We start from the raw sequence: 11,118 nt of genomic DNA on the forward strand, positions 1-11,118 counted from the left end.
AGAATCAGATTTGTTTATTGCTATTTACAAAATATTACACAAACTCATTCCAGAAATAAAAAAAAAAACTGTATGACAGACATAAATACACCATATATTGCTGAACATGTACTGTATATTAGGCATTACTGGTTAAAGTGCACAGGTAGACATTGGATCTGCTGTTTCAGATGAAATTCATTTGAGGATACATTTCAACTGGACACAGCTCATGCAGCAAGTCATATTAGAAGTGATGTGGCGTAAAGGCTTCTTTGGTGAGAGTAGCATCAGCAGAGAGTAGTGATGATACATTTTCCTACCAGAACCTCTCACAACCTGTCTGCAGTGGCCTTGCTAAAATTTCTTAAAACCTTGAAATCAAATTTTTGAGGCAAAATAATCTAGGATTTATTGGCATGTATACTCCCAGTGAGAGCTCTGACTCATTCCTTTGTCTAACCTGATTATTTACCCAAGAAAATACATAGCTCAATAATAAATAAAGTAGTATATTTCAATTAAAGTACATTGTAAACGATTTAACAAAGATGCTACATAAGGGTTATTAATATTATTACAATTATTGGTTGTGCTAATGGCGAAAATGTGTGTGCTTAAGACATGTGCGAATGTATGTAAAAGAGGTTGGTCCAGTAGTGTTAAGTGTTAAATAAACCCACTAAATGATAAACATCCAGTGGTAGTTTTTGTTTTGTTCTTTTTTTTACTGGGGAAAAATTGCAAATAAAATAAAATCTTTAACTATTGGCAGAATGTAGCTTCACTCCTCCTCAACAAAATCAAGTAAACATAAATGTGTTTTCTGTGTGTTGGAAAACTTTAGGTGCAGTAGATGCAACTGGATTAATATTTGCCTACAGGTGTGTAGTCAATGATTAATGCTCGGTACGATACTGATATGAAATTAAACTCTGAGACATGGCAAAAGCTCGAGAAACTGATAACTATTGATTCATTAGCTTCATTAAATTGCATCGTTTTTACAGCAGTAAGGAAAAACAACAAAAAGTCATTGGAAATTGATCTATGCATGTAGATAGTACTTTTCAGTTCCATGCATTAACACTTAAATCATAACATCAACATATGTTGCTATAGCACAAAATAGCCAGGTTATGGTATATAGCATAATATGTTTACATGTGCAAATTCAAACAAGGTATGCTTAATAATAATTTAAAGGTATATATTAAAATGTACCAGGTGACTAGAAGGCACCAGGAACATATCTGTTTGATTGAAGAAGAGCCATGAACTCCTGTTTTCTTCTTATCTGGCCCATCAGCTTAATGCTCATGACAAGTAAAACCAGCTGCGAATGGAAACAGATTAGATCAGGGCAGATGATTCAACATGCTAAGTGGATGTCATCGTGAGCTCAGGCACCATGCAAACACATACCCAAAACACTCCACTTCCAAACTGTATTCCCATCGTCAAGGAGAACGCAAGCTTTAGCTCGGACATATAAATTGGAAGGCAAGGCTGTGAGAAAATGGGGAAGGTTTATTTAAGAGGCGGTGTATTTTGAAAGTACAGAAATACTTACGAAAAAACCTATGAGAAAAGACGATTGTGTTGGAGCAGTAAGTTGGTTTTTTTTTTCCCAAAAAAATGAAAAAATAATCTCAATATCTTTTACCTTTTGATAAACATACTGGTTCTTTGGCGCTCCAAGTGTGGCGATGCCCCGAAGTCGAATCTGGTGAAGATTACAATATTAATTAGTCAGGTTTTTCTGAATTTTCAGGCTGGTGGTGATGTGGTAACTGTTTTTTTTTTTTTTTTTTTTGATACTGAATGTGTTGTGTTCACTTTTTCACACTATGGACCTTTTTTACAATAATGTTAGACATGTTAGACTCAGGAAGCAACTGAGTTCATCATGCCTTGAACTTGAAAGCAACTATGCCTAAAACTATGAAAATAACATTTTTAAAAAATTGAAATGCTGATGTGCCATCTTCTTTGCTTATATTAATGTTGATGTAAATGGAGGTACTCACACATTTTCCTGGGTATTGACAGTTACAGGAAGCAGGGATGGAAGAGCCCCAGTCTTTGTAGCCTTCAATAAGACCACAGCACTCAAACTGGAGGTGACACACACACAGACACACACATCCGCAGGCAGATTAATTGTAAATCCAAAACAATAATCTAAAAAAAGTGCAATGAAAACATCAGGTTTGCAGTTTTCTCCTGGCAGTCCCTTCATCTCTCACATTTAGCTTAAAAATGGACGCCTTAAAGTAAATTGCCTGGATTTGTGTGGGGTCTGATTTCTCCAACAGCAGAGTTAACACTCCTTTCAGATAAGACCACGTATACCACTGATGTGGGTTTGTTCAGGTTGGATCGACACCTGAGTCCTGTGTGTCCTTTTGTGTGTTGTGGTTCAGAATTGGCCTAATGTGAGCAGAAGACTTGGTGCTTCTGTTTTTTCAGGCAGTTCTGATCATTTATTAGACAAAGTCTACACCTAAGTTAGTGGTAGAGAGAGAGTGGTGGAGAGACATGTGCAGCAAATTGCATCAAAGGTTATAGACTTCAGACACATATTTTTAGACTGAATGTGTCTTAGTACATCCTACACTGATTGCAATTATATGTCTATGAATATGCTTAGAAACCACCAAAAAATGCTCTTCCAATTGTAGAACTTGCCCAAGAATAAACAAAAACAAAATTATAGTTCCTGTTGAATCCCCCAGTGCAATGTGGGAACTGTAGTTTTACAAATTAAAGCATAAGTATCCCCAAGGTAGAATAACACAAAGACTAAATTAATTCAAACAAAAACACTCATATGAGCTTTCTTCATGGTACACACTCAGTGTTTTACATTAACATCTGAAAATCAGTATTTGTACTTCTACCTCCGCTGCACTTTGAATAGGGACATATTACATGGATTGTATACTACAAAAAATAATAAACATTAAGTTAAAAAAAATAACAGCTGCTTACTTCTTCTTGAATACTATAGAGCAGGGTCCTGTTGGCTTTGCTTGTTCCACTGAGAGGCATCATGGACAACAACTTTGTCTCCTCACGGACGACACGTTTCTAAGGAGCGAGAAATCACACTGAATACTGCATACTGACACACACTTCGGTTAAAGCTGCTTTGATATATATTGTGAACTATACCTCATAAACATCTTGGTAACTTAGTGCCGTTCTAACTATTATTGTTTGACTGGCTGCTGCCATCCCAGTTGCATACTGCGTACACACACACAAACAAAAAACAGTCAGTAGAGGAGAGATAACACTTGTAGAAACTGTGCACAGTAAAAAGGTTCAAATACATTGTACATATTGTGCACACGCAATGGAGAAACACAAAAACAGAGGTTTTTTTGTTTTTTGTTTTTTTTACCAGAATCAAACACCATCTTTTTTCTTTATAGGCTCCAAATATACCGAGCAGTGAGAGCAGCACACAGCCGATCTCTATGATGTACATGAGCCCCACAGAAACACTGGACACCACCTGAGGAGACAAATTACACCAGTGCTGACTTTTTTTTTTTTTGACTTTTTGAACAACAGTAATCTCAGATGAAAAGAATAATTGTATAATTATTTCGCGATTATTCGTTCAAACACCCCAAATTCTTCTAATCACTTATATTTGTGTTGCAAGATAGCATGGCTACAAAAGAGGTCAAAGGTCGTGGTTAGCTGGTGAATGGTAACCTTTAGTGCTGAAAGATAATTCACTGTCTTGCTCAAGGACACTTCACTTCTTGAACTCTGCACGTCCAGGGAAAAAGACAATAAAAAAAAAAAGGTGCTGCTCTAGTGTCCTCAGGAAATATTGATGGAAAACCCATGCATTAATAATTCCACAGCTGCTCCTAGATGTCCCAGCAACGCGTTGGCTCATTTTAAAGCCTGACAAGACAAGTTATTTCTGGCTCAAATAAATAACATGATCTGCTTTGGAATTTATTTTTATCCGGGCAGGAGAACATCAGAAGCCAGTCTTACTTTGCCGGTTTGTACGAGGTCCCTATGCCAGGCTACTGTCATTGTCAGCATGAAGCAGCACAGCGCCTTTGGAGAAATCAGCACAAACATTTATTCAGATGTAAAAGGTTAAATACAGACATGGAAGGAAAAACACGTAAGTATCTCTAAATTTGTGTCCAGTCTGTAGAAATTATTTTCTGAGCCCTTGGATCACCTCAGGGGTTTGAACTGTGTGCTCATACACCTCCTGCAGGAGGAGGAGTTCTTTTGAGGAGGATACATTAACAGGACAGTAACATCAGCACCAAAACAAGGCCTACACTGCATGTGACCTAAATCACAGCGTTATGAGAATATTACAGAGGAGGAGGAATGGCTGTTCTTTGTAAATGCATCACTATGGCGGCTCTTTGATATAGCTCGATTTATTATAACATCTAAACAGTTTGACTGAAAATGTGCTGCAGCCATTTAGCAGAGGATTCATTGCCGCAGGTCTCAGGCTGATGATTTGCAGCACAACATACATTTAATTAGAAAAAAAAAAGCGCATGAACACGATCCAATAGGCGGTTTAGCAGTGAAATGCACCTACCATATGCACAGAATTAGCAAAGATAAACGGCCTTTTCAGGCTCGTTTTGTCCGCCACCACGACCACTGCGCTCCGCTGCATGCTGCTGCTTCTGTCCCAGCCGCCTTATATACACAAAACACTCAGAGCCGAGGTTTGAACAGTAAAGGCATCTACAGCATCTTCCCCGCACAGCACGTCACCGTGCTACGTGAAGAACTGGGCTCTGTGCCGCTTTAGGTGCAGTCGGAAATACTGGCATCACGAGGGTCAGCGCTTAGGGGTAATATTAAGATACGATTAAGGGCATTTATAAATGAGTGACAGGTGCATGTTCACTGTGGGACCGTCAGCAGGATTATAGAGAGAATGAAGTACAGACTTTATTACTTGCAGTATTTTTTTTTTTTTGTCCAGAATCCAAAAGGACAGTCTAAGGTCACAGGCTACACTGGCTTTTCATATTACTGTGCCCTTAACATGAAAATGTAAATTCTGCTTGTTACACATCAGCCCAGCCAAAGTAAAAATTTAAAATACTAAAATCAGCTTAGTATATTTATGTTTTCTATTTTACAACGCTAAAGTACTGTACTTTTTGTACTGTATTTCCATTTCATGCTACTCTATATTCTACTGCATTTCAGAGAGAAAACACTGTAGACGACTTTTTATATATGCAACTGTCATATTTAAGTTTACACATCAATGCATAAACATTTTTTAATGCAATAATATAATATTATATAATTTTTGGCCATTCTGTATACTAAGTATATACTTTGTACTTTAAGATGTATTTCAATGTTAAATGTGTATTTTTTTTTTTTTTTTTTTACAAAAGTCAAATTTTGATATACTTTGTGTTATCAGGATACAGAATGTGGATTATGTTATGCTGAAATAATTTTCTGTGTGTCTCAAAGGCACTAAGGCAAAATGACTGCAATTCCCAAGATCCACCTGTCATAGTGGGGCTGGGCTACTCACCAAGAACAGGTAGGGCAGGTTTCTGTTGCCACCATACGTGCTGTGGAGAGAGAGCGAGAGAAGAGGCTGTAAGTCAGTGTGAATAGGAAAACTGATGACAGGAGAGCCGAGAGATAAAGGAAGAGAGAGAGAGGCCAGCGGAGGGGAAGAACTGACATGTGTGTGGAAGGAGAACAGGTGGAGTGGACAGCAACCTGAATTACAGACACTTTAATCAAAGTCCCTTTTTTTCTTCGACAGAAGGCAAAGCAGAAGCCTTCAGGACATCAGAGAGGATGGAACGCATTCATTCTGCGGGTCACAAAGTGGGCCAACACCTGAGAAGGAGCTGAAAGAAGAAGCAGAACTGAACCACTTTTGTCCTGCTGAGAGATCACAAGAGAAGAGCGAGGCTGAACTGGCTGAAGACGCAAGACAGTGAGAATAGAAGCAAACTTTCTCACAATCCTAAACTGGTTTTACAGGCTACATGTAAACTAATTTACCTAAATTTACCCTGCTGCTGGAAATCTTACCTGGTGATCAACTGTAACTTTCACTGGAAGAAAAACATGTGTAGTGTCAATATTTAGGGTTATTTTTGATCAAACTTTACTGTGATACAACATTTTAAATTCTTATTTACCCATATAGACAGAGGAGCTCAGCATCTCTTGGTGTCAAAGTCTAAACATTCCTGGTATAAGAGACACACACGCCACTGCGGCTCCACCATGCAGATCCCAGGACCCGACCACGATGACTCTTTTGATTTCCTGTTTAAGATCATCCTGATTGGAGACTCAAATGTAGGGAAGACCTGCGTGGTTCAAAATTTCAAGTCAGGGATTTTCTCAGAGAGACAGCAGAACACCATCGGAGTGGACTTCACTGTACGCACCGTGGACATACAGGGGAAGAAAGTGAAGGTTAGTAATGTGTGGGGTGTGTTTGTGTGCGCAGGGGACTTGTGGGCATAAATACATGGAAGTTGAGGGATGTACTGTATGCGTGTGTTGAAGTGGTGATATAAATATCAGCACAGCAGTAAGGGTGGTGATAAAATGGTTTTATTTGTCACTCATAGTCTTAAAACATCTTTAGTTTAGCATGCTTAACCCTGCTGAACCCAAGATTATAGTCCAGTGATGCCTGCTAGATGCTCTGGTCCTTATTGTGGGTGTAATAGGGTGAATGGTCAGTTACTCGCTTTAAGGGGAAATTACACTACAGTGAGGTGTCCTTAGCTTACAGTGTCAGTTAGACTCAGGCCAAAAACAAGTCAGACCAGCTGAGAAGGACCTGCGCTTCAGGTTTCTCCGCTTGAGTGTTCATACAGACAAAAATAAACCTGGAATGACTTGTGTACCTGCCAGAGAAGGAACTCACTTATTTAGCTTGATTGTGATTGGTTCCACATGCATGAACAACTCAAACTGTTATCTGCTCACAAAGATAATAACTGTTCGTTCAGGCAAACAGCGACTTAAGCATTTCCTGTCATCACTAATAAATGTATCATGTATGTACAAATGTGTATTGATGAGATCGATAGACTCTGACACCAATACCACATATCCCAAGGATGTAAGGATGGTCAGAGAGGTCAAATACAGTTATTTCCTGTATTTATAGATCAGCATTTACTACTATTTATGCCACTTGTTTGCATCACCCTCTATCTCATTAGGTTTATCTGTAGGCTTGTCATAACCACAGGGGAAGGAAGAGTCTGTCACATACACCTGCAGGCAGCAGCTGTATTGTGGACTAGCCAGTTTGATAACAGGGTAAAAATCCATGGCATGCAATGGCTTCTTAACAAACACGTCAATGCAGAAATGTTCAGCCCACCAGCTGTGAATCACCAGCTGTGACTCTTTAAGTATCAACAGCTTCAATGTGAAAAGTTTCCATTCCTGATTTATGGAGACCTGAAGTTTTCTTTTTAGACTTTCTGATTTATCTATTTACAGGCAGGATGTCAGATTAAATAAGCTAAATAACATGCTTGTCACAATAAAGGGTGTAAAAGTAACACAACAAATTTAGTGGCTTGGGAATCAAGAGTTAAAGGTTCAAATGAGTCCAAACAATTCCAGCTCATTACTGTGGTTTTATTTCAACCACCAACTAACACGTAGTCCTGAGGCTGCACATAAGTGAGCCACCTGATATTGAGCATGTTGTTTCTGTATTTCTCAGGGGGGGTATTTTTATGTCACAGTCTGTGTGCCTGTTTGGCTTTGGTTGCAGTTATAATGATTAACTATTACTTACTAATAAACCACTATGAAACTGTCTAACGTGAGTTTTGAGAGAGCACTGCATGATTTTAGGGATTGAAGTTAGAAAAGCTGTCATGTACTTTCCACTACAAATAGTTTCTTTATAGAGATTCACTGTGAAGCTATTGTTTCATTAATGAAATGTAAAAACATGTTATGATCTGGTTCTTAAGCTTATGCACATACTACACTGGCACTAAAAACAAACTGGCTGAGCTAGTGAGCTTGGATGGGTTGCTATGACAGCTGTTACCACGCTAACATGGTCTGTCAGATGCTCAGGGAGTTTCTGCAGAGGGAGACCAAGGAATCTGACACACTATTTCCCCAGTGTGTATGTGTGTGTGAGATAAAAATTACAATCCTCTGTCATCGCCTACTGTCTGACATGTAGTTGTTTAGATGCATATATTCACATACTGTATGTAGCTGAGTGTATTACGGCTAAATCAGAATTTTTACTCATGTTTCCTTTCTGTGTTTAAACCAGATGCAGGTGTGGGACACAGCGGGCCAGGAGAGGTTTCGTACGATCACCCAGAGCTACTACCGCAGCGCTCATGGCGCCATGATCGCCTATGACATCACACGAAGCTCGACCTTTGACTCGGTGGTCCACTGGATCAAAGAGGTGGAGCTGTACGGAGCAGCCAATGTAGTGCTGGTCCTCATAGGTGAGAGTTGCTCTGACTGTTAATATGTAAATCCATAACTGCAAGAGGGTGAAATTTAGCACAACAGAGAGGTGCAGCTGCACTTAAGCTGTCATATTTACATGAACGTTGGCTTAGAATTGCTGTAGTAAATTGTAAGACACACATTGTTTAATTATCTCCATGATCCGTGGGAATGGATATACAATGTACCTGTAGCAGTATTCAGAGTTTCCAGGAGGTCATTATAAGTGATAATTTGAACTTTAAAGATTAGGTGTGGCTTTTTAAATGCATGTATTACATACCTGGCTTCTATTTACAGTGAAACCTAAGAGCCCAGTGTCAGATAAAGCTATATATTTAGTATGGGGTGAAATATGTAGCCTATAAATGTCCAAGCCTACTTTACTCTTGGTATGGCAATAATACAAAGCCTTCTATTATGTGTGGGAATAGCATCACACCTAAAGAAAAATACACAACTTAACAATAAACAGTGTATTAGCCTGTGTGACAAACATTATACACCTTGGGGAACTTGATTCCATTAAATTGTTACCTAAAGCGACACAAAATGTCAAGCATGTCTTAGGTTAAACAGAGTTTATTATTTCAGTCAGGATTGTATAAATAAAAATAAATACTTCTTGTCTTGTGATAAGAGTCGTGAGTTGTTGGCCTCAGCTCCCTGTTTGTCTCCACCTAGGTAATAAATGTGACCTGGAGCAGGACCGTCAGGTTCAGTTTGAACAAGCCTGCGATCTGGCAAAGGAGAAAGGCATACTAGCTGCTCTAGAAACATCTGCAAAGGTAATGAGTGCAATCATACACATAAAACACAGAGATGTTGTTTAGTTGGTTCAAATTATATTTAAAGGGCTCCATCTCTCCTCCTCTGTGTCTAGGAGAGTCAGAATGTGGAAGAAGCCTTCCTGATGATGGCCCGAGAACTACTGTCTCGTAATGGTCTCAGTGTCCAGCAGGGGGACGTAGAGAGCAACAACACGCTCCGAGTTCTCCTCAGGGCCAACTCTCGGCCTGTTAACGGCACCGTAGCTGCATACACACCACCAGAAAAAAAATCATGTTGCTGATATGTACGTGAAGAAAGGTTGAAGGACACTTTTCATCATTAATGTTTCTAAAGCAGGGTGGCAGAAGAAACAAAAACGTGTCAGGGCTAAAAAGCCCAGGACATGTGAATTGAGGAGATCTGGGAAATTATTGACAAGTATTTTGACTTACCTGAGCACAGGAGAACTGTTTAGCTGGTCCCCACAAGGACAAGGAAGCATGTTTACTATAGGTGGAATAAATGACAGTGGCAAGTTGTGATGGGTCTGATCAGTGTTATTGGAAAATCTGATTTTTTCTAATTGATGCAATTTTATCTGAACAAAATTCTATATGATTTGTACCTATTTTTTACCTAATTTGCACTAATAGTAATCAAATTCTGGCAAAATAAGGCATTAATATGGTAGTTGCCACTAAACATTCTCAACACCTCCTAAGCCTCAAACACTTTAACACACCCCAGACAACAGTTCCATAACTGGTGTGTGTGTTCACATATCACTGTACAATAGACTCTGAGTGTTTCACCCAAGTGACCGCTTGTGGTGTGACTATGACGAGTTGTGATCCTCTTCTGCTGCTACGCTATGCTGGAAAAAGTCCTGGGGAACCTGCTACAAGCCAAAAACAAAACAAAACAAAAAACACTGTGACTTATGCATTTTTGTTTTCGACTTTCTCTTGGGACACTTGCATACATAATGTTTTACATTGTGATAAATGCTTTTAATAAGCTGTAGATATGTTCCAAGATTGATTCTTTCAGTTTCTGAGAGGTTTTTTTTAAGGCTGTCACATACACATGAGTGATAAATAAAAGGACAAGATCACCAGTAAATATCTAAGGAAAGTGTCAGGCTTTTAATGCACCTGCACTGCATGTTTAAGTCTCTTGAACTGTACTGGAAGGATTCTGCAGAAAGAGTTTTTTTCCTCCATTGCGGACACTAGATGGCGCTGTGCTTTTACACATAACCTTTACCTGCAGACTGGATGCTCATTGCCCTAATTACCTTTAGGCTGAACGTTGCCAGTATCACTTTCTGCAATCAAACAGACAAACTAAAATAAATAAGCTGACAAGGCTCACATCCAAGATGCAATCTTCCTTTGTGATTAATGCCAAGTTGGCAGGCCTTATTTAAACAACACCCTGAAAGCCATGTAGCTGGACTGGCACTAATTGACACTGATAGTGGTATAATGTTTCTTTCATTTAATTATGAGTGGAACGATCTTGCGTAGCATTGTCTTTCATCCAAAATGAATATTCTGCTCCATCTAGCAAGCAATAAATGATGAATCAATGCTATGTTTTATTCCTCCAGTATTTTCTTACTTTATTGTGTGCCAGGAATCGTATTAGGGTATTAGTGATTGTGTTTTTGCTCCACTATAACAGCAGAAAATTAAGTCAGCCTATCCTGGTTTGTGTATAGGGAGGATAATCTACATGATATATTCTATTTACTTTCAGAGAAGCATTGCAATGGTGATGTGGTCTCCAGCACACTGGGTGGCACTAACTGACAATGAGCCCTGTGTTTCCTGCCTTTAGCTTTCAAAATAG

General features: G+C 39.0%; 2 protein-coding genes across 6 annotated transcripts; one reads left to right on the forward strand and one right to left on the reverse strand.

Moving 5' to 3' along the window:
• Positions 1-127: 127 nt before the first annotated feature.
• On the reverse strand, positions 128-6,312 carry LOC113142007 (tetraspanin-8-like). 5 transcript variants are annotated; one of them, XM_033325062.1, is made up of 11 exons: positions 6,174-6,312; positions 5,549-5,588; positions 4,580-4,834; positions 4,003-4,068; positions 3,389-3,502; positions 3,157-3,231; positions 2,974-3,072; positions 2,010-2,096; positions 1,646-1,705; positions 1,405-1,488; positions 128-1,315 (listed from the first exon to the last, which is right to left on the reverse strand). In XM_033325062.1, exons 3-11 carry the CDS (start codon positions 4,658-4,660, stop codon positions 1,211-1,213), a joined length of 771 nt encoding a protein of 256 aa, XP_033180953.1. In that variant the 5' UTR covers positions 4,661-4,834; positions 5,549-5,588; positions 6,174-6,312; the 3' UTR covers positions 128-1,210. The 5 variants fall into 5 exon arrangements, with proteins under 5 accessions (XP_033180953.1, XP_026182519.1, XP_026182518.1 ...); XM_026326734.2 differs by lacking the exon at positions 4,580-4,834; XM_026326733.2 differs by lacking the exons at positions 4,580-4,834; positions 6,174-6,312 and adding an exon at positions 5,705-5,826.
• On the forward strand, positions 6,230-10,393 carry LOC113142009 (ras-related protein Rab-19-like). The gene is made up of 4 exons (XM_026326735.1): positions 6,230-6,456; positions 8,306-8,489; positions 9,178-9,281; positions 9,377-10,393. Exons 1-4 carry the CDS (start codon positions 6,262-6,264, stop codon positions 9,563-9,565), a joined length of 672 nt encoding a protein of 223 aa, XP_026182520.1. The 5' UTR covers positions 6,230-6,261; the 3' UTR covers positions 9,566-10,393.
• The last annotated feature ends 725 nt before the right edge of the window (positions 10,394-11,118 follow it).

Source organism: Mastacembelus armatus, chromosome 23 (assembly GCF_900324485.2).
Source record: "Mastacembelus armatus chromosome 23, fMasArm1.2, whole genome shotgun sequence".
Taxonomy (NCBI): Eukaryota; Metazoa; Chordata; class Actinopteri; order Synbranchiformes; family Mastacembelidae; genus Mastacembelus; species Mastacembelus armatus.